Below are 24,153 nucleotides of genomic sequence, written 5' to 3'. Positions count from 1 at the left end.
CTCTGGAATTTCTTGTCCTCCATCCCGACTAGATCATGAGTTCCTCCTAGGCAGGAAGCACATCTGTTCATGTCTCTCTTCCCAGTGGCTATGTCTTGGAATTGGGATAGGCTCATTTATTTCTCAAAACAGAGACATAGCTCACAATTCAAGGTCCAGGATAGCTAGTGAACTTGCCCAAGTCACACAACTAGAAGGAGCTGCAGCTCTCAGCAGCCTTTCTCCCAGAGCCTACTGTCATGCCCCTGAGCCACCAAGGAAAGAAAAGGCAGGAAGGAATGCAGGGCTCCGAGGGTGGTGCATACTTACGGGGGGAGAGGTTATATCAGGAGGGGTGGACATGTCCCCAAAAAGTTCTAATTGGGTCACAGCCTGAAAAGACAGAAAGACAACCACGTAACCACGAGGGACACTGATGCTCCTGGGAATTGCTTTAACAACAGGACAACATTTCCTTTGCATCATGACCCTATGAGTGGTTAAGTCCAGTTAGTCATTCCCAAACCTCACGATTTCAAAGGCAACATCTCAGATGTATCCAGGTTCGATTTGTGTTTCAGAATGTCTGGCTGTTTATCCAGGCTTGGTCAAGACTGCCCATCAGCAACATCCCATAAGAAAAAGTAACGCCTTGCATAGCTCTTTACTGCCAAATACCAGCACAGGGAGGAAGGCAAACCCATTATCGGTGTTCTGCTGTCACGAGTGTATTCACACATATGAGGTGCCTTCTGTGTGTGAATACAGCAAAGCTTGACTTCATGCTCGCTTCTCAGCAAGTGCATCCAATAACACTAATCTTGGGAAGTAAGAATCACCCCCATTTTTGCAGCTGAGTAACTTGAATCTAATGGAGGTGGTATCAAGGTCACCTAGGCCAGGATTCAAATTTTCTGTATACAGAGCATGTAGTCAAATATGTAGCCCCTTAAAGAGTTCATGTTAGAATTAAAAAAAAAAAAGTGTAGTTGGAGGAAAAGAAAACATTTCATTTAATACCAGGAAGGGCATCAAAATGAGCCCAAAAAATACATGATCAATCACTCCCAGGAACTCCATCCCTGCAGCCACTTTATCATCCATCCTCCCATCCATCACACAAGGGTGTCTGAGCAAGGCCAGCCACAGAAGTGGAAGAAGCCCTTTCAAACAGACTTAGAAATTAATCTGCATGCATGCCCTGCTTCAGATACTGTGCAGTTTCTGGCTAGGAACCAAACAGCCTGACTTCATTACAAGAAAATATAATCGCATGCTCTGTGCAAATCTGTCTACTGAGGGAAACCCACTCTCCACTCCTCCTCATACTTTAAGTGCTAGCTTCTCACTGAGGGAACCTAAAGACACCACTCAAGAGAAGGCACAGGGAGAGGCCCGCTGCCCTGTCATGCAGGGGACCTACACACAACTTCTACTCTCAGGTCGTGACGGGATCTCTAGGAGTTGCACAAGGAAAGGAGTGCTTTTTCCTCCTGTCAAGTGAGTGAGCTCTGGGCTCAGGGGAGGGTCCCACACCTGGGGATATACTCAGGGATCAACCCCCCAGAGCTACTGCTCCCTCAGCTAGATGATGGAGATGCCAGTATTTCCTGTGTTGATTGACAATATTATGGTTGAGTCTCCCTAATCTGAAAATATGAAATCCCAAGTGCTCCAAAATCTACAACTTTTTGGGTACCCACAAGATGCCACAACTGGAAAACTCCACATCTGACCTCTCTTGAAGAGTCTCATCAACATGCTGGCATGCTAAAACCACTGAATAAAACTGCCTTCCAGCTATGTGTGTAAGGTGTATAGGAAACGTAAATGAACTTTGTGTTTAGACTTTGGTCCCATCCTCAAGATATATTATGTATATGCAAACATTCCAAAATCTGGAAAAAATCAAAATCCAAAACACTTCTGGCCCCAAGCATTTCGGATAACAGATACTCAACTGGTGATATGGCAGGACTTTCTTGCAGGTTTAGCTAGGCCTAGTTAAAAAGGCACAAAAGAGCCTTTCTGCTGATAGAAAAGCAGCTTAGCCTTGCTGACCCACTTTGAACTCTTCTCCCCTTGGAGCTTTCAGACTGAACAGCAGTCCCTGGCCCACTGCAGCACCCTACGAGTACTCATTCCCTTCCCAACCACACAATGCTTTTCCCATAAATGTTGAACAGCTGTTAGGTGGGAGCTCTGTCCTAGGTGCTGGAAACAGGACGAGAAATGCCAAGTCTGAGCCTTCAGGGAGCTCCTAGGAGGAAACCATTTCAATGTGACGTGACAGGAAAAGTGATGGAGCTCTCTCTGTGGTGCAGGGGGATCGCCTCAGAGAGCAGGTGATGACTGCCAGCTTTGGGCAGAGAAGTCTCACGAGGGTTCTCTAAAGAAAAGCACTCAGATCTGAGTCTTGAAGGACAGATGAGTCTGCAAGAGTGAGGAGGCTAGAGGCCCAACAGCATGGGGAGGTGGGGAGAGAAGCTGTTGTGGGTTAACTGCATGCAGGTGGGAGACAGGAGGTGGGTGAAGCAAGGTGGGGTGGGCTTGAGTGCATTTCAGTCATTGCCACCAGCCCTTTACTAACCAGATGCCTCCTCCTAGGACAGCAGTGCAGCAGCCATTGGGAGCAAGGTGGCCAGGGTGCTGGGTGCTCCCCCAAACCTGGCTGGACTCTCAGTGCTTTTCGGGGGTAAAGCTTCAGCCCATCAGCCATGTTTCATATGATTTGATACAACTCCGCTAGCCCTTTAGACTCTCTCCCAGATTCAGAAAAGGAATCATCTATTTAATGAATTCAAATCATGCTTCCAGGCCGATTGGAGCGCCACGCTTTTAAAATGGCTCACAACTATTTTCAGTGTTAGGAAAATATTAAAATGAAGTTAATAATTAAGTCACACAATTTACATTTCAAATGTGTTGAACTCATGGCATACTTTTACTAACATCATAAATAGAATTTATTGGCTAATTTTCTCCTTAAGCACAACTTTTAAAATAACCTTCATTCGTGAGATATAGACTTTCCTTTTGCCAGATGATTTTCACTCAAGGATTAAACGAGAAAAACACGCAGAGGCATAAAACATAGATTGTTATTTCATTCCATTGAATTGCTGTTTCAATAGAATCTTGAGTTAATTAAATTTTATAGAAAAGGGGGATTCTTGGGCTATAAAATTAAAAATAATCCTAATAACCACATATGATTGAGAATCAGGAATAGTACCTACTTTCACAGCCCTCCTTCTCATGTTAACCCCAGTCCTTTAATTTGTAACCTAATAAACCATGTTCTATCTGAAAATATTATCCTAATTAATCATATTAAAGATCCCCAGAGAATAAAACTAATAATTTCCATGTGTAAGACACTTTACAGTTTACCATGCACTCTCCAATACATTATCATCATGTTGGACACTCCCTGAGCACTGAAAAGTGGGCTATCATTGTCTTCATTTCACAGATGAGTTGACTGAGGCTGAATTAAGAGATCTGCCTGTGATCAGTCAGCGAAAAGAGGCAGAAGCTAAGATGGACTTGACCAGCCAGCATCTTGCTTATCTCTCACTCTATCAAGCCCTAGTTAGCCTTGCTAAATGGTCAAAATCCAGCACTACAATATTCTCTAGCCAGAAGCCAGGGTTCCTATGAGGTCTGCCATGAGGCTCAGCCCCTTGAAGTCATCTAGTCATCTGAATGGCATCTCAAGGTCCCACTGGCCATGGAGTAAGGCTCTTTTATTACTGACATTTCTCTGTACTGTCTTCAAGCTCCGAGGGATGGAACTTTACATGGCAGATTTTACTCCATTATTATGCCCTGGCACATTTTCCAGGGATACTGGAAGCTGCCGGGGTCAGTGGAGAATAGCTCAGGGGGTGCACATTTGGTACAGCTACTGGACTCTGCTTAGGAAGCCTGCATCCCATATTCGAGTACCCTGTGTGAGTCCCAGCTCCACCCTCCATTGCAGGTTCCTTCTAGTGCAGAGCCTGGAAGGCAGCAGGTGATTACTCCAGTATGTGGGTCCATGCACCCACATGGGAGGCCTGGGTGGAGTCCCTGGCTCCTGGTGTCTATCTGGCCTGGAGGAAGAAAGCCAGCAAAAGGGAAATCTGTTTGGCTATATGATTCTGCCTTTAAAATAAAATGAAACTAAATTTAAAAATTAAAAAAATAAGAAGTGGCTTAGATGTTAGAGGTAGCCCTTGAATGTCTCTGTCAGACTTGTTAGCTCTGCAGCCATTCTTTGCATTGGACAAAGTGGCTTCCCAGGAAAATCGGGAAGTGCTGTCCAGAGCTCTCAAGCTGAGTCCGGGACCCCTGGATCGTCCCAAAGAGAAATTCTGAAGGCACTCCTATGCAGGCTGGGATGTCATGGGCTGATCACCAAAACCCCTTCTCACAGATAGACATGGGGATCCCTACCCTGCATCAGCTCCTGTGACAACAGCAGGGGAAACAGAGACAAGTAAGGCATTCCTAGTGTTAGGAGCCAGCTGTTTTACAGAAAGCTACACCCACCGAGACAATCAATGCAGTGTTACAGAAGACAGACACACCAGGAGTTATGAAAGGAGGGGCCATCTCAGAACTTTGCACATGCTGCACCTCCTCCCTAGAACTTATATTCCTTCCCCCATTGTCTTTCCCACCCATCCTTCAGGACACAAAGTAGAAGACTTTCTTCCAATTCAATGCATAGCCTATCTGATACTTCCATTTGTGATTTGCTGGCTTGGGGGAACACAGAATTCATCTGGGGAAAAATACTTCTGCTTGGTTCCCAGCTCTAGAGGTTCTGGATTAACTGGTTTGAGTCACGTCACTGGAACTTTGAAAGCATTCCTTGTGATTCTAAACTGCTGCCAGGGTTGACAATCTCTTGTCCACAGGTCTCCTAGCACCCTGTATTCAGGGGTGACAGCATTCACTGGCCAATGCTTCAGCCAATCTGAACAAGCACTGGCTGCAAACCAGTACATCTATGCTAGAGTATACTGGGTAAAGAGCAGCCTTGCCTATTTTTGACTCTCAGTGGTGTATTTGTCATATCCTGTTTATGAATTCCTACCATACCATGTTTTAGCAAACTCCCAAATGCTAAGGTATCCTATCTTATCCTTTGCCATCCTGTCCTATGCAATGTCACACTAGGTTATGCTATAAGCTTCCTCCTTACTGTGCCTCTAACACTACTGGAATGCAGAGGACATGGTAGGGACTTCATAAATATTTGCTGAATAATGCAGTGCCCTCTTCTCTCCAGCACACACACTCTTACACACAAGCACACGTGAGTGAGTGTACATACCCTTCCATTCTGCGCCACCCATAATCTTCCTGTGAACATTAGAACTGGCACCAATTGGGACAATTGGGACAATAGAATGGAGTGCCTGCCATCCAAACAAGTGGGTGAGGAAAACAGGCAATGTATGAGAATGACCAGAGTGACTTGCATTCAGTGAGAACCTTGAGGCCTTACCTTTGTTGCCTCAAAAATCTCATCCAAGTCCACGGGCAGGTTTCTGTTCTGGAACCACAAGGCACGAGTGATGAGCATGGGATGAATGATGGGATGATGTCATGAAACAGTTAAGCAGACAGGGCCCTCTCAGTCTTACCGGGATGGCTGCAGCAAACCGTTCTTCAAAATCCTCAAACGGATGGCTGTTCTGTGATGAATGAGGATGAAGTGAGTGACACACAAATGACATGGATTTATGAGTTTAATGACGACGCTATCTACAGTTTACACTCCCGTGGTCTCAGTGGGCGGGAGCTGCTCCCAATGTGCTGTGAAAATCCTGGAATATATTTCCAGCATAAGCAGATGACAGAATATGCTGCCGACTAGGAAATACAGGGATGGTAAATCTGCATGTTTGAAGTCCATGTTCCTTCAATGACAGATGCTACCCAGTGAATCTCAACAGCCAACGACAAGCAAAAATGTTTCAATGAGATTTTATCTTTAATAGGAAAAAAAAATATTGTCTTGGGCTTTAGCTACATTTAGCTCTATGGAGCAGCTAGCTTTGTATGTGACTTTTTTTAAAAAACAAAAGTTATTTATTTATTTGAAAAGTAGAGCTATAGAGACAGGAGAGACAAAGAGGGAGAAGTCTTCCATCTGCTGGTTCACTCTCCAAATACCTGCAACAGCCAGGGCTACGAAGCCAGGAACTCCATCTAGGTTTCCCACGCTGGGGGCAGGAGTCCAAGCACTTGGGTCATCATCAGTTATCTTCCCAGGCATATTAGCAAGGTGCTGAATCAGGAGTGGAGCAGCCAAGATTCAAACCAGTTCTTGATATGGAATGCCAGGGTCTTAACCTGCTGTGAGTGCCACAATGCCAGCCCCTTGACCTGCTGTGAGTGCCACAATGCCAGCCCCTTGTATATGCCTTTGACTATGTTTGTTCTCTCTGCCTAAAACTGTCTTCTCCACAAGCTCGAAGCTCACCAAATTCTTCAAACCAGCTGAAAAGCCATCTCTTGACCTTCAGTGCTGAAAATCCTCATGTAAAACCCTCAGTACATTATCTGTGGCTCTGACGGATGAGCTCCCACGAGTAGGGGCTGTGCAGGGTTTATTCCGGAATCCCCAGCAGCTGACAGAGGGCCCAGCACACAGCACTGCTCGAAGTGCTGTGTGAATGCATGTCTTTCTTAAAAGTAACTGGAGGATGTCCAAATTTAATTCTTCTGCTTTTTGACTGCCCTATTGCATATTACAGATAATCTAAATAATATCTAATTTATACCCATATTTTAATGACCATGTTTGGGCTTATATGTACAAGCAAATTATTCTTTGAGTTATTTCCAAGAAGTGGAGCATTAATGTGAAGCTGCTACTATTAACATTAACATGGCAATCTTAAGCATGAACAGAAGTAATTGCATCATTTCCCAATTTTTGAGGAACGCTTCGTATTGGCAGTGAACAGTAGAGAAACTGCCACCTATCACCTCCACGTGCTGCTCATTTGGCAGGAATTCCTTTGCCCTGTCTGTAAAAACCATGATTGTTACTTCCCTGGCCCACATCATAGGGTGCAGAGCAGAGCTGCAGAAGCAAAGTGCCTGTGCCCACTAAGGCAGGGCCTTGGGCAAAGCCCCAGGGAATCCTGCAATCAGCCACCTGTTTCTATCAGCCATGGGCTGACCAGGACCAGGATTCCACTGTAGCTACAAAGAGAGGAGAAGCCACCACCACGTCAAACAATCACATAAATTGTTATTATCATTATTTGGCCAGAGGTGAGGATAGGTAGGCAGACGATATTAGTCTAAGTGATCCTGTAATCTATGGTGTGGCCGGAAAGGTTAAGGTTATGTCGCTACATCCTTTATAAATCCACACACTCCTAGGGATTTATAGCAGAGCCCCTACCAACTAGCTCTGGGTCATAACTTTTAATAAAAACATTTTTTAGTGTCCAAAATCTCATTACATCTGTCCAATATAAAGAAGCAAATGGCTTCAGAGCATGATGGATGAATTAAATAAATTTGAAAAACAGCCCATGGTGGAGTCTCATAAAAACCTCACCATGTCCCACATAATGAAAATGTGGGAGGATAACCAGTGTCGGTGTGAGCCTGTCACCTTCCTGGTGACAGAAGAGGAAGCCTTGGGTGAGGCAAGGAGCGGAGGTGGGATGAGGCGAGGTTTGTAAATTCTGATGCAGCTTGGTCTGGGTGTTTGAGACATCTCTTTGCAACTGCACAGATGTGTACTGAGCCCTGCCTGTGCCACCTGCCAGCTGTGAGACCCTGGGCAAGTCAGTTAACCTCAGTGTTCCCATATCTTTCACATGGGGCTGGTAGGGAAGACATCGTCTCAGGTTTACTGAGAGGCTGAACCAAGGCATGTGTGCAGTCTTGCTTGATGTTTGGCACATAAATAGGAGCTATGATTAATATCATCTTGGTCTGTTTTTGGGGCTCATTTTAACAAGCACGTGAACACTTTTATTATTATGACGTTATATTTGGAAATAGAAAGAAGAATAAAAATCTTGATGGCGACTCCTTTTTAGATACCACTTCCACCCAAAAGCACAGGCCAGATCCCTTGTAAAGTGATGCCCAACACTCCTTGGCTTTCTCAGCCTTGGCTTTGGAACCCTGTATCCATTCTTCAGTCTGTCTTTTCCTTTCGCCTTGCTCCTGGCCACTGGCTCCCCTGGATATCTTTGCTCCATCGAGATCTTCCATACCTGGTGCTGTGGGCACCTTTCTCTTCTGACCCTGGCCCCTCCATTGCTCTGACCTCTTTCCTCCTATCTGGGGCAGGGGGTAGGATCTAGTGACACCCAGTACACTTCAGGCAGCTGGTGGGAAGATCCATCTAGCCAATGCACTTTCCTCAGTTATTTCTTATGACCAGGACCCGAGACCCAGTCCCTCATCCCCCCTCATCCCCAACTCTTGCTTTACCCACAGTGGCCAGTAGCGTTTCAATTCACTGATCTCCAAGCTTTCTTATAGACATATTTTTCCATACTGACTCTTGGAGCATGCACATAGCTTTCTGTTCTGCTTTTTAAAAACCAAATATGACACCAAGTTTACTCCCAATGTAAGCTTCTTGAGGAAGTCTGAAAGAAGATATTCTCCGGTGTTGTTTCGACACAGGTCTAGTCTGAACCTTCACTAAGACATTGATCAAGCCCCACAGGGGGTTACCTTCCCATCATCTCTTTGTGGAAGAGTAGAGGCACTGTCTCTCCAAAACCAAGTAAAGTAATTAGTAAGACCAGATTCACGTGACTCCTGTAGTGATGTGATGTGATGGAATTTGGGGTGAAAGTGTCAAGAAGGATGAAAGGCTGCCAAACCAGAAACCTGTTTACTTCTCCCTTCTGGCTGCACAATGGAACTCTTGGGGAGAGCCTTTACAAAACTACCAATGCCTGAGCTCCACCATCAGGTATTTGGATTCTACTGGTTCAGGAGTTTCTCAGAGCTCCCCAGGTAGTGCTAATGTGCAGCCAGATTGTGAATCACTGTGCTGAAGAATGAACTCTCTGTAGGAATAATCAGTGTAAACCCCACTGGGAAAACTGAAAGGCTCTTGATTGATTATGTCATTGATTAGCTGATTTCTTCACCACACAGTCACTGGGTGCTTTCCACACGCCACATCCTGGCTTGGCACTGGAGACACAAAGATGACTAATACAAATTTCTTGCTCTGCTAAGACAGGGTAGAGACATGGCGAGTAGTCACTGTAGCTGAGGGGTGGATAGAAATGGTCAGACAGGACACAAGACTTTGAGATCTAAACTCAGAATCCAGAACTTGGATCAAGGTTGCAAAAGAATGAATCCAATGATCCATTAGTAGGCTTATTGAGAAATGGATTAACTTAAGTGATTTGTAGCTACACCAAGTTGGCTATTATTAAGTAAAATAATACCCAGTAAAATACCAGGTATTTGAATGCACATTGCATTTCCCTAGTGAATGACTTCATGAGGAAGACACCTGCTCACGAAGAGTCATTCCCTCTAGGGTATCTAGGGTTTTGTGTCCTTTACCACCATTAGCCACTTTCCTACTTCTTGACAGAGAGACAAGAAAAACTCTGGCATTTGAAGAGCAAGCACAGGGTGAACTGAGATGGGGAAGAGGAACTGATATTAATAGATTTTTTTCTCTCTAGAACAGCACTGTCCAAAACACTCTGTGATGAGGAAAATTCTGCATCTGCACTGTCCAATAGAAGAGTAGCTACTGAGCATTTCACATACAGCTGGTGTGACTGATGAGCTGAAATTTACATTTTATTTGGTCTTAATTAATGCCAATTTAAGTAGTCATGCATACCTAGGGGCTACTGTACTAGAATAGCATAATTCTAGGTAAAATACATTGAAAATTATTTAAAAAAACAACTTTCAGTAGACTGTGTGCTTCCTGAACACTAGACATACATATTCCATCCTTATATATCCTCTCCCTTTCTTTTAAAAAATAACTTAAATTTGCATTGCTTGCAAATTACCTACGGGTGAATTAAATTCTTTACTGTCTAGACAGTGTCATGAAATCAAATTCAGTTTGTAAAATAGCAGCCACCTTCTGGATGGAAAATGTGTTTTCATTTCCTGAGAAAAGCAAGAGCCAGATATTTGCGGGGGCTTTTTAAAGAAAGTCAAGAATCATGCTTCCAGTGGAAACCCATGAAACCTCATCAGCACTCTGATGCAACGGAATCCCAGTTAGTGCCAAAGTGTGCCAGCTCTCCTGCGATGTGGGGCTCAATGGTCTTGCTGGACACACTGCCTTGATTTAATGGAGGAACTGGTGCTTCTTCAAGTATTTGTCTTTGCAATGACCGAAAAGTTCCCTCTAATGATTGAGAGTTGGGCCTCATTTTAACAGCTAATGGCCCTCCTGACCCCAGCTACCATTTCAGGAGGATCCCAAAGGTTGTCAATTGGATTGGAGGGTGGAGGAGAATGCTGAACTCTTACAGTGAAAGTTACATCTGCCCTTGAAGTGCTCACAAGAGTAATATATCTACAAATCCTTGGGCAATGAAATATTTACATCTGGCTTCTGAAAAATTAAGCTGATCCTTGAAATGGCCTTTCTTAATAGGCAAAAGGGGAAATCTGAGTAGGGGCTGTGGTGACAGGAACTAGCTGGTGCCTTATTCAGGCACTGTGGGAACGGCAGAGGCCAGGGATATTTTCAGGCTGGTAAGGCGACCTGAATGGGCTAATGTCAATGAACAGCAGACAGCTCCAAAGAGCCTCACTCTGGATTCTTGACTGTTCCACCTGTCACTAATATCAAGTCAATTCCCTAGCATTTAAAAACTCAATACTTTCAAAGTGAGAAATGGCAAGGTTTTGGGAGAGGAGTGGAAGCAGAAAGATGTGGGGAACGGCAGCTTTCAATTCTAACTGTTGCTCCATCCCTGGCATTTCTGTGGGCACACTGCATCATTGCAGCCTCAGTTTTCTATGCTGTTAAACTGGGATGACAATGCTTACAATTGCTGTGAGTGAGGAGGAGGAGAAAATGGGTGTATATGAAAATAGCACAGCAACTGACAGAGTAAAATCTCAATCGGTGTCAATACCCTTTCCAAAATATAGACAGGGAAGGTGGAAAAGGAAGAAGGGAGCAAAGGATGCCTGTGGAATTATATGCATGGTAGGTATAGGTAAGTAAGGCCCGGGCTATGGCAAAAGTCTGGGAAACACCAGTCCAGGAAAGGGACAAAGTCACCTGGGGCAGCAGCTCAAAGTGTGACATGGTATTCACAAAGATTTTCCACACTGACATTGCTGGTCTCAGGGTGGGGGTGGGGTTCTGTCTCATCATGGCGTCCACCCACCCCTTGGTCTTATCCTCTCCCCTTCCTTCCTTCCTTCCTTCCTTCCTTCCATCCATCCATCCATCCATCCATCCATCCATCCATCACATCTATTTTAGAACTCGGACGCATGTATTCATGCCCAAATATTCCAAAACACATCCAGTATTTTCTTGAAAATATACGTGAGGATAGGGTTGGTGTACAATTTTCACACTGATGGTGACTAGGTACTGAGACACCAAGTAAGGTTGATCTCAGTAACAGTGAACACATGAGGGTATGCTGATGCTGCCTGAGAAATGAGGGTGACAGTGGTTTGGACAATGGCAGTGGCAACAGTAACTGCTACAGGACTGTGATAATCAGTCATTCATTAACTCCACATCTATTTTTTAAGCACCCTTAATTCATTAAACATTTATGGATACAATCTCGTCCTTCTATATTGTGAAGAAGAAAGAAAATGGCAATTATATCGTTAGTGTTATAAATGAGATAGTCCATGTAAAACCTTTAGTAATAATGCCTGGTTTGCAGTAATGAAATTACGTGTGTTAGTAGATACCACTATTAGTGTCCTTATTATAATTATTAAACACATGGTACCCAACCCAGTCTTGAGGGTTCAGGGAAGTGAACAGAGCAGACAGTTTGAGATGATGGCAGTAGGGGTCTTGGGGATTTGACTGTGGCAGTGCAGAGGTTGCAAGGATAGTGGGTAATGACCAAAAGGAGAGATAATGACACAGCGATTTCTGTGGTCATGGCCAAGGTGGAGCTAGTAATAGGAATGAAGAGGAAACACTACCACTCACATTGGGAATGACTACATTCTCATACGCTTGCAGAAGCTTCCTGGGCTCCAGAGTCTGGCCCCAACCCAATACCTCATCTCACAGAGCGAACATTTGACAAGGAGGATTTTAGGGCCTGGTGCCCCCTCTTTCTCCTTCCTTCCATTAGCTCCTCTGTCAGGGGAAGAGGTAGGCTGTGAAACGGCCTCACCACTTTCACGGTTTTTGATAGAACACACAGATTGCACAGGTATAAGCATACACAGAAAATCAAGACTCTAAGGGGAATGGTTTCCAAAAGCCTGGAATTACTTGTGCTTGATGATCTAAACCCTTTGAAAAAAATCCACTATTCTAGTTTCACATTAGGAAAAAAAGTCAAGAAGTTCTCAGAAACTCCTAACAAGACTTGGCGCCAGTTCAGTGCTTTGCAAAGGGAGTGAATTAGAATTGCAGTCATGGGAAATTGGCTGCTGTCAGCAGGATGACAGGAGCTCAACACACTTTTTGGGAGGGGGGCATGGAACTTCTTCGAGAGTCAGTCATCTTTCCTTATTGGCGTGTCTCTCTTGGAGAGGCTACTACTGCGGGCCAGATGGCATCCAAACGGCAACAAGAAATATTGGATGGAGTTGAAATCAAGCAAGAGTAGCAGAGGCTCAGGCTGAAACGTGGAGCAAATCAGAGGAAATCACAAGGAGATGTCACAGCAGAGGAAAAAAATAGTCAGGAGGGCTTTGCCTGCTGCTCTGACAGCCGTTCTCTGCAGAATGTTTTTCCAATTCTCCTCCGGAGGAATGTGGATTTTAATACTGAGGAATTAATTTCCTTACTTACTTCCTCCTTGCTGCAGTTGATTTTTAAGGCTTTAATTTAATAATTAATAAACTTCTCCTGAATGCCCAGTATGAACAAGGCACTGTGCCAATACTATGTGGACACAGACACTGTCTTTTCTGGGTTGTAACAGTCAAGTTAGGGGAAACTGGGGAGTACTAATTCAAGTCAGAGCATGAGGAGTGTGACAACAAGGGTACCATACTGAGCATTTTCAAAGTATGTACTGCTTTTGCTGCTGTAATGCTATGCATAAGACAGCAGCCAATTCCACTGTGAATAACCAAAACAAGAATTCTTTTATGCAAATAGAATTTCACTATTTACCCATCCTTTGGATTTTTCTTTGTTGTGACATTAGGGATGTATCTATCTCACAAGAGAGCTAGTGTTGAAGATCACCCAGGAGAGGACTTAAGGCAATAGTTTGGCAAGGTGCCTGATACACAGTAAGATTTCCATGAGTGTCTGCTTATTTGGGTCACAAATTAAGTCAACAATTCAGTGGAGTATCCTTCAGGAATATGATGATTATGTAGTACTTATGTGATGACAGCTTGGACTCATAAACTGAGAATTACAGAAGAGACATGGAAGATGCTAAAATCTCTACCTCAAATTCAACCCTCTAGTTTCTTCAAGCCTACTCAAGAGCATGGTAACAGGGGCGGATTTGGGATGGCACACCAAGTTCCCAACTCCCAGCCTAGTTACTCTTTATCAGAACCCTACCATAGTAGTACAGGCCCAGAGGAAGCACAAAGTCCAAGCATGGAAACCAGGCTCACTTGTTAGAAGAAGGAAACAAGGGCCCCAGGGAAATCTGGGCTTGCTCATATGTGAAAGGGTCAAGGAGGTGGCTACTTTACAGTGCTCTGGGATCAAATGAGGAAATATGCAACAACAGACTACACTTGGGAGGCTGCCCCAGGGTTCAAAGTCCAAAGAGTATCCCAAAGAGCTTCAGCTTCAACTGTCTCGATTGACTGTCCAGCCTACAAACCATCTGCCGCTTTGTGTCATCATTTCAGAGGCCCTGTAACGAGTCTCTAAGTATTTTCTATACCCTTTCAGGACTTGGCATAAGAGATTCCCACTAACTGATTGCCCTTTGCATCCTTGTTCATCAAGTGGAGAGTCACATCTCTAGAGACCCACCTCCTCAAAGCCTTCCACCAGGACCTCAGGATGGGTTAGGTGACCCCTCTATGGGCATTGCACATGTCCAGCTGATTAGTTTCTCTCTCCTCTACACAGCTCATGCACGACCTTGGAAGGAGTCTAAATTACTTGAATGAGCAACTGTCTTATTCATCTTTGTATTCCTAATGCCTAGATAGTCTAGTGGTTACCACAGAGTGGAAAACTACACGGAATTGATAAATTGTAAGCAACAATGAATAAATGGGTGAAACTCTTATACAATGGAATGAAAAGCTGAACAGAAAGAAACTTGGTGTTAACATGACTTATTATACCAGGGTATGGCAGTCCATATGGTGCTTTCAAATGCACAGTGTGTACATGCGTGCATGTGCATACACACACACACATACACACTCAGACATATGGCATTTGCTAATATAAATTTTAGAAAGCATGTCATACCCACCATGTCACTGAACCAAATGGGGCTCTACAATTAAGGTAACTCCTTCAGTTTTCCTTTCAAAGAAATACTAGGGAGATGTTCCAGTAAAAGTTATAAGAATAGGGATAAGCTGCATTTCTAGCCCATCTAATGTCTGGATGCTGTTTTCATCCGACCCCTCAAGCTCCTCCCATTAATGAGATGTATCAGTCACTCAAAGTGGCGGCAAGCAGGGGCATTCTACACAGCTGGTAGTCTTGCCAATACTGATCTTATTGTCCCTTTGATTGGTAGCAATTGGTGGGTGAATTGTACCCCATACTTTTTGGCCTCTGAAACATAATACATCCAAAAACCTTTTGATGTTTCCAAGCCGATTCTTCTTTGTCTCCTGGTTTTTGTGAAGGCACGGACTCACATCTAGGTGCTTACCAGTGACTTTCCCACACTCTGACATCCAATCTGATGAAGAAATGCTGGTTCCATCTCTAAAATGCATCCCAAATGTATCTGCTTTTCTTTGTATCCTCTGCAGAATTCTCTTTTGCCTTAGACTATTGTTAAAAATCTTGTCCCTCTAAGTTTATCCCCCATGATATGGGCACAGTGATCTTTTATATCACTTGGAATAATATCCAACTTTTTACCACTGCCTATGAGACCATCTACACTGGGGCTACCATACATCTCTGAGCTCCTCTCTGCCACGCCCTCCCCTTGTCCCTCCATGCTCAGACCCACATGGTGTTCTCTTTGTTCCACAGGAGTCACAGGCCTCAAGGACTTTTCCTCTTCCTTTCACTATCGTTGGCACACTCTTCATCTCCTAATTCAAGTCTTGGCCCAGGTGTTACCTCCTTAGGTGGACCTTCTCTGACTATTTTCCTAAACACAGGAGCAGACCCCAGCTCCTGTCACCTTGCCCTGTTAGGTTTTGTTCCGAGCTCTGACTGCTTTGTTTGGGTGGTTGTATGTGGATGGTGACCTGGGGAAGCAATGGGTCTTGATATAACTTCTATAACATCACAGCCTAGCACAGGGATTGACACACTGTGGACATAGCATGACATGTGTGGAATGGATGAGAGAAAGAATGCTTGAACAGAATAGTGTGTGTGTGACCAGAGTGGTTTTAGGAGGTACCTTCAAGTATCATGTAAACTAAGATACAAGTAAAGAGATACTTTTGCGTACTCCTAGCATAGGAGCTCTGGTTTCTGGCACTGGAACCTTATCTCTTAAGAACCATGGAACTAGGTGATGAAGATGGTATCATTGATGACACCATGAGGAGAGACCCTTTTCATCCACATTTTTGCAAAAGCTCTACTTTGAAAAACTCTTTTAATTAAACCCTGTCCATATGTCATTTGTTAGGTCACAGTGGTGGAAATAATTTTTCTGATTGTGACAGATCCATAAAGAAGACAAACACAGTCCATGATGGGCTAAAGAGGAAGGGATGGATCAAATTGCAATAGTAAGATCTGATCTTCTATTGCCCATGCAGAAGTCTTGTAGGACAGTAGTAATTATAGTTGATACTGTGAACGAGTTTCCTCTGTATGTACCCAATAGCATCCTATGTGCTATCATATATTAGCTTGCTTATCACAACAAATCTAGGTGCTATTGCTGTCCTTACTTTCAGAGGAGAAAACTCACTGAAGGGTTAATTAACTTGCCCAGGATCACAGAGCCAGTAAATGGCAGAGTTAGTATTTTCACCAAAGTGGGGTAGCTTTGGAATATGAGATTTTACCTATTATGCTATAGTGAGGAGACACAAAGGGGATGACAACACATGCTTTTGATTGGCAAAGGTTCTGAAAGGAGCAGCCATCCATGGTCCTGCTATGTTATAACCCAATCCTCCTTGGAGGAACATGGTCAGATTATATGGCAAGTGTTTTCCCTTTAATAATGGCAGGAGGAAGGGGGCTAGAATCTTCTGGGTGACAGTAGAAACAACAATAAATAAACAAAGAGGTAATGTTATAAGATTTATATGTGTATATATATATATATATAATATATGGAAGGGTGGTAAAACCTTTGAGCACTGGGCTGACAGCAGCAATGTTGAGAAAGAGCAATACTACTAGAGAGGACAGCAACACAGCTAACCTGCTGGAGTGAAAGGTGGGGGCATACTGAGAAAACTCCATGGTGAGCTGGAAACTAGGAGGTAGAAAGAGAAAAAGTGTTGTAAAAGGAGACAGCCAATGTCACTTACATGAGATATTCCTTATGCATGCGTACAGAAGTAAAGGACTTATCCTTCACAGCAAGACTTTATTTCCCTCTCCCCTTAGTATCTCAACCTCCATCTTCTTCTCCATAGAAGAAGTAATAGTTGTCATGTTAATTAAACTAGAAGAACTTCGTTGAAGATCAGAATCCATTAGGGTGCTCTGTAAATCTCCCTTTATAGAGAAGTACAGAGCAAACTGAAGGCAGCAAAAGCAGATCTGTAGGGCTGGGGCCCAGGGAGTTATATTTTCAAAGGGGTCACAGATGACTGTTATGCAATGCAGTCTCTAGATTCACTGAACTAGATACGGCTTGCCAAGCACGAAGTACACCCCTTGGGCCCTGGCAATAGCTCAGCAATGATGGTTTCTCTCCTCCTTTCTAAATCACTGCAGAAGCAAATTTCATCTCCTTCACGTTGGGATTTTCACCAGTATATTGTTTTCTTATTCCCCATGATCGCCTCATTTAGCTCTTGCTCTATTTTTTAAAAGCTAGAGTTTGTGCATTACTCTTCTGCAACCACTAGCAATGGCAGCTAAGGAGAAAGAACCTCCACATGATGATTTATCCAGAAAAGCTGAATTACCATACCTAGAGAGAATGAGTGTCAGCATCAATGGATATTTATAGGGAAGCTGTATACTATAGCTCTGCTCATTAGAGATGCTGTAGTTAAGGTTCTGTGAATGTTAATGATCTGTATTAGAGGAATAATGGCAGGCCCACAGCAGCAGGAGCAGCAGTTAGCAGATACCCTCAATCACATTTTCTTACTGCACAACAGATCTCCACGTAATCCAATTTATGCACACTGAAGGATGCATCAGGACACCTGGATCCTGGAGGTGGTATCATCATTGCTTCAGCATACGTAGAGAGAGCTACTGGTAAGGGGTTTCAGGAACTAGATGAATAGAAGCCTCCTGCCCATGTTTGGTCTATTCTGGTCTTGGGGGAAGCTTGGCCCAGCAGGAAGAACATTCACCAGCACTGAGAAGGGTGGCTCTAGACCCTGGTTTGCCCGAGACAGCACCTGTTTATGCTTATTGTCCTGATGTCATCATTGTGAACAGCAAATCTGTCCCTACTTTCCGAAGTGCTTCCGTTTGGATGGTCAACCAGGTCAGCCTAGTTTTAGGGTCACAGAGAGGTACACTGGAGATTTAGCTGTGCCTCTTCTAGCTGTGCTAAGTGATTTAGCTTCTCTCATCCTCAGTATCCCTATGGGTTAGAAGAGACCTACTGCTTATTCCAGATGGTCTGAAACAGCCTATTAAATGCCCAGAGCAGTCTCCTGCTTAGGAGTTTCTCTTTATTTGGTAGCTACAATTGCATGTGATCCCTACTTGTTAGAGAATGAATGTTTCTATATCCTCAAAAATCATATGCTGAAGCCCTAACTTCCAAAGTGATAGTATTTGGAGATGAGGGTCTTTAGGAAGTGATAAGAGTTTAAATGAGATCACGAAGGTGGGACTTTCATGATGGGTTCACTGGCCTTATAAGAAAACAAGAGAGAAAAATACCTCCTGTATGCATACATCAAGGAAAGCCATCTGAAAACACAGTGAAGTGTTGGTGGTCTCCAACCCAAAGAGGATGCCCTCATCAGGAACGTGTTGATCTTGGACTTCCAGCCTCCAGATCCATGAAAAAGTTAATTCAGTCTATGGTGATTTGTTATGGCAGCCCAAAAGAATTAAGACATGGTCAGATGGCTATGGTTCTCCCCTGCCTGTTCAGCTCCATCCCGGGTTCTCAATCAAAGGTAATCTTGTTGACATGACTGCCTGGGCATAGAGAACTGGAGTCACTCCAGTGCACTCTGCACCAACACAGCTCCTCCAGTAGACTAAAAGCACCCTAGTGGCAGAGCCGAGTCTTACTCATACTCGTATCTGCTAAAGCACTTGATTTTGTTATTTGTCCATTTAACAGTCCATAAGAATACTATGGCTGATGGTGGTGGAGGTGTTGGTATCTGGACAAAAGCAATGAATGGACTTTAAATATCTTGGGAGAACACAGATAACATGGATAGATTATAAAGGAGCTGTGGCAGTTTTAACCAGGTTTAAAAATGAAAGTTAAGAGCATGCTGAATGATAATAAGTCTGATCTGAATTTTATTTCTAATAATTGCATGTTGAAGTTTCCTTTTACAAATAAGAGTGTTAATTGTTAAAGGAACAACAGAAGTCACTGTGCACTTACTCCCTATATAGGACCTCCATCCATGAGTTGTACTATGAGAATCGACTGCAAATTTTGTTCCCAAACTGTGCTCTATATGTTGTGTGTGTGTGGGTGCAAACTGTTGAAGTCTATGCTTAGCATGGAGTTGGTCCTCTGTATATAAAGTCAAACTAAAAATGAATCATAATGAAGAAGGAGATGGGAGAGGGAGAGGAAGGTGGGATGGGAGTTGGGGGTGGGGGTATGGGGGAAAGAACCATTGTATTCCTAAAGCTGTATCTATGAAAAAATGCATTCATTGAATCAAAAAAAAATTTATAGAAAGAATACTATGGCTAACATTTATTCAAAACTTACCATGTGTGGGGAGCAGCCCGGACTGGACTGAGTTACTGGAATTAAGACTTATTCTATGCATCTGCTCTCCCACAATATGGCGCTGGGAGAGAAGTAAACAGCTTCTGCACAGCTGCCTCCAGTTCAACCAATAAACTGTAGGACTTGCTCCTGATTGGAGGAGAGCAGCGTACTCGGCGTGTGGGCAGCCGAGTTGGGATTGGCAGAGGAGGACTATAAAGGAGGAGAGAGACGGCATGCACCAGGAACATCTAAGGGGAACATCTAAGGGGAACACCTGTGCAGCCCCCGAGAGAGCCGGCCGGCGGTGTGCCGCTCCCCTGCGGAAGTGGGGAATGTGGCCAGGGGGAACTGCCCTTCCACGGAGGTGGAAGGGATAGTAGCCAACCCGGGAAGAACCAGCAGCAAACCCGGGGAGGGCCGAGCAGACGAAAGAACAGCGCAGGGTCCTGTGTCGTTCCTCCACGAAGACGGGGAGCGACAACCATGTGCCAGGTGGTAATATAAATATCTTACATTACGTTATTTTGTCCTCAAAAATACTCCATGAGGCTGGTACCATGGTCATTATCCTCATTTTACAGGTGAACACAACAGACACAGAGAAGTCTTAAAAAAACCTGTGCCCAGGTTGCATGGTTGGTATTTGAGGAAGAAAGATTCAAGCCCAAGTAGGCAGACTACAAAGCTCATTTTATTAACTGCAATTCCACATTGCCTTCCAATTACTGATGACAAACACAACAGTAATTGTACCTTTCTTTCTTTCTTTTTTTTTTTTTTTTGTTTGACAGGCAGAGTGGACAGTGAGAGAGAAAGAGAGAAAGGTCTTCCTTTGCCATTGGTTCACCCTCCAGTGGCCACTGCGGAGAGCTGGACTGGAAGAGGAGTGACCGGGACAGAATCGGGTGCCCCGACCGGGACTAGAACCTGGTGTGCCGGCACCGCAGGCAGAGGATTAGCCTATTGAGCCACGGCGCTGGCCTGTTGTACCTCTTTCTAATCTGCACAATAATCTATGGAAGGGCTCTCCCCAACTGGTTAACTAAGAATCCCAAAACTAAAGCAATTTACCTAGGAGTCACACAGCTACGAAGTACAAGGCTCTGGCTCACTTCAAATTCCCACGATCTTCCTGTTTTACAGCCTCCCACTCAGTGTTTGTGGATCAGAGTCTCTGATGGGAAATATCCCAGAGGATCTCCTTATCTGACTTCCACACTTCCATACCCATAGGATTAATGCATGAGTTTGTCTGGACAGTGGTTTTCAAGCTATCCTCTCTGGATCTCTTCTCCTCTGGCATGTTCTGTCCTTTAGAATGTCTACGAGGAAGGCTTCCTGGTGGGTAGGGCTTGAGGTTCCAACTCGGCTTCAATCACATCTCCTGTTTTATCTGCTTCTACAGCAGGTTATTAGGCACATTTCACACAAATAGAGGGTCCTGGGTTTGTGAAATGTTTGAAGACTGTTCTTCTAGGAGACCAGCAGCAAGTATGGTCAACTCAATGGCCAACCCACTTCCACTTAGGTGTAGTCAACCGCAGGTGTGGATGGAAAATGGATGGTGGGAGGGAGCCAGAAGGACTGAAGTGCTGGCTCTTCGGGGAGTAACTCTGGCAGTGGCCATCTCCTCTGTGGGTTTAGCTTCCACTAGGCAGCCTCTCTTTCTATGACTGTGGCTCCCACTGGGCAGCTTCCTCTGTGTCCCATTGTCCTGTTGGCAGCCTCAGCTCCTGGGCTGTGCCAACACCATCTCCTTCCTTTGTCTTCTAGCCACTTTTCACCACTATTGAGCATCACCACAGTCACACGTTCGTTTGTTCCCCTCTTTTAACACCTTTGTAGCTAGTTCCCTACATTAAATTTCCTCTATTAAACCACTTGGCATGGGGACTCTCTTTCCTTGGCTCTGCCCTGATGGATACACTTAGATAATTCCATTAGCTTTTTAATGCTCTCCCCACCTGCCAAGCCACCTGCCACAAGTCACCAGAGTGATGCAGATAAACACAACTCTAATAGCATTGCTTCACCACCTGCAGGCATCAGTGACTTCCCAACAGATCCCAGCTTCTCAGTACCGCAGTGCAGACCCTGTATTGGCTGGCACCAGCTTCCCCCTGCATCCTCATCTTCCTCCCAGGAGGGTGTCCTGTGGTCCCACCATCAGGCCCTACATAGGAAGTGTCTCTGTATATGAGTGCTTCTCAGCATTCAGTTCCCTCTTCCTGAATACTGTCCCTTCCCTTTCTCCATGACAGACTCTCATCATTTTTTAAAATTCTGTCCCCACTGTATCCCCTAAGTGGAAACCTTACAAAATCCCTGTAGGCAAAGTTTATTGCCCCTCCACTATGCTCTCAATAGAGTATTGTACATAGCCTTGATAACATTGTTGCAATAATTTTTATATGTCTGCCTTCTTCTTGGAACCATTAAGATTCTTACACAGCATATTTCACTCATCTTTATATTTCTAGTTAATAGCGCTGTCTGCAGGAAGGAAGTCCTTAATAAATGTTTGCTAAATCAATGAACAGAAATTGCAAAGGAACTCAAATGAAAAGAGGGCTTTCTAATAATTGGAGCTGCAGGTGAATGGGATGAAGTCAGAGTAAGGAGGATGCATGCACACCAATGGCAAATGTTCTCTAGCAGTTCTTTTTCCTTGGAGATGACCTCATTTTAATGCTGCTGCTAACTCTCAAACTCTAGGAACTGAGGATTCTATATGAGGACAATTTTTGGTTAGGTATAACTAAAAGAAAGCCCACCCAAGAAATACCAAAAGGAACAGCCTTCTATTCCATTCCTAGGAATACACATTCAGATTCCCTCCTCTCTTCAGTGCGACCTCCTCTTGTGTGACATCTATGTTAACTGCATTGCAATAATTATAATTTATCCACAATGTGGTGCTTAATGAGGAAGTGAAACTGACAAATGTTCAGACTAGATTTAATCCAATTACACAACATCTTGATCCAGATTTCAAACTAAAGGGGAAAAAAAACTGCTGAATTGTGAATGAAAATTTATTTGCCATGTAAGATGGGAGTTGTGGGAGAGTAGGGAACAGTCATGGAGAGAATTCTTGCAATTCTTCACATTAATAGATTGACTTTTGCAACATTTGTAGTGCGGAAACGATGAAACCTAGAGCAAGGAGAATCAGCCAAATGCACAGGGCATTTTTAGGATGAGAGAGAGATGGGACAAAAGGAATCTTACGGAGCATCAGAGATGGTGGCTTTCAATGAGATTCGTTGGGAGAGTTGGGGGGAGGGTTCACAAACATTTCTTCAACATTGTGATGAAGGAAGCAGTGTGCCAGGCATAGTGAGGGTTCGGGAATGAATTAGACATGGGCAGGTCTGCCTGGAACTCTGTCTAAAGGAGGAGACAGGTGCTCATAGTCAGCAAAGCAGTTCTGGGCCCCGTGAAGAAAATTCTCATAGAAAGTCTCTAGAAAGAAGGGCCCAAGGCCTGAGTACTGATTCAGATAAGAGTCAGGTGCTGTTGCCAGAGGTGACACCTGCGTCCCATATTGGATTGCCAATTATAGTTCCAGCTACTCTGCTTCCAATCCAGCTTCTTGCTAATGTGCCTGTGAAAGCAAAGGATGATGGCCCAAGTGCCTGATTCTTTGCCATTCACATAGGAAACCTGGATGGTTCCTGGGTGCCCAGACCTGACTATTGCTCTGCCTTTTTAATAAATAAGTCTTTTGTTTTGTACTTAAAAGCAAGATTTATTAGAGTCAAAGTCCTCCAGCTAGAGTGGCCTGGAGGGGTCTCCAAGAGAGGCAAAACCACAGTGATGTTTTTAAGCACAGTTTTGGGGGAGAAACTGTCAAGTACAAGGCAATAGTACAAGGCAATAAATAAGTCTTAATAAAAGAGTAAGGTGGTGTTTGCCAATTATACAGGCAACATGCGATAGCAGAAATTGTGTGGGTGCTGGTGTCAGAACAACCCAGGGTTTAAATTCTGGCTCTGCCCCTTACTAGCCTTGTCATAGAGGGTGCGTCCTATGACCTGCGTCCTCTTTAAGCCTAAGTTTCTTTATATGTAAATGACAGCTACCTCCTAGGCTGTGATTTCTGCAAAAGAGATAAGCCAGATGCAGAGCCCATGCTGTCCATGGCATCCAGCAGATGCTCAGTAAATTCCAGTTACATGCTGCCTAGCTAATTGGGCTTCCAATGCCTACTACCCACGGTTAGTGACTTGGAGCTATAAAACAAAGGGACTGAATCATAGGTTGGAATGTTAGATGACATCTTCAGGGTTTGAATCACCAGTTTCTTGCAGTACGACTCCTTTTCAGGACACACCTTAAAAGAAAAATATATAGCCCTAATCGTAAGCTCTGCAGAAGAAAATGAAGGATGGACAGGTTTGTGGGGCACCTATTCTGTACCCAGGGCTTGCTCAGTCATTGTAATACACAGGGACTTCTTTGCATCCAAAGTACTAAGTTCATAGGGCAACACCATAACTTACTGCTGTGTGTTTCAGAGTATACTCTGAAAAATTTATTTTTAATTGTTTTTTTTTTATTTTTTATTTTTTTTTGACAGGCAGGAGTGGACAGTGAGAGAGAGAGACAGAGAGAAAGGTCTTCCTTTTTGCCGTTGGTTCACCCTCCAATGGCCGCCGCGGCCGGTGCGCTGCAACCAGCGCACCACGCCGATCCGATGGCAGGAGCCAGGTACTTATCCTGGTCTCCCATGGGGTGCAAGGCCCAAGCACTTGGGCCATCCTCCACTGCACTCCCT

The 24,153-nt window shown here is 44.2% G+C and overlaps 1 protein-coding gene across 10 annotated transcripts in view; it reads right to left on the bottom strand.

The window, feature by feature from the left end:
* Nucleotides 1-24,153, bottom strand: part of DAB1 (DAB adaptor protein 1) — a 917,259-nt gene that overhangs the window by 33,917 nt on the left and 859,189 nt on the right. For 7 of the 10 annotated variants that reach the window (XM_051857724.3, XM_089337351.1, XM_089337349.1 and 4 more), the window contains 3 exons: nucleotides 5,619-5,669; nucleotides 5,480-5,527; nucleotides 310-372 (listed from right to left, as the gene is read on the bottom strand). In XM_051857724.3, coding sequence (XP_051713684.1) covers nucleotides 310-372; nucleotides 5,480-5,527; nucleotides 5,619-5,669 — 162 coding nt within the window. The remainder of the gene's footprint in view (nucleotides 1-309; nucleotides 373-5,479; nucleotides 5,528-5,618; nucleotides 5,670-24,153) is intronic. The other 3 variants (XM_089337350.1, XM_089337352.1, XM_070078447.2) reach the window with 1 other exon arrangement.

The sequence above is a fragment of the Oryctolagus cuniculus genome, chromosome 7 (assembly GCF_051225735.1).
Source record: "Oryctolagus cuniculus isolate XC-2025 breed Fujian yellow rabbit chromosome 7, ASM5122573v1, whole genome shotgun sequence".
In the NCBI taxonomy this organism is placed as follows: Eukaryota; Metazoa; Chordata; class Mammalia; order Lagomorpha; family Leporidae; genus Oryctolagus; species Oryctolagus cuniculus.
The sequence above is the reverse complement of the archived record's forward strand: the minus strand, read 5'-3'. Positions and strand labels throughout refer to the sequence as shown.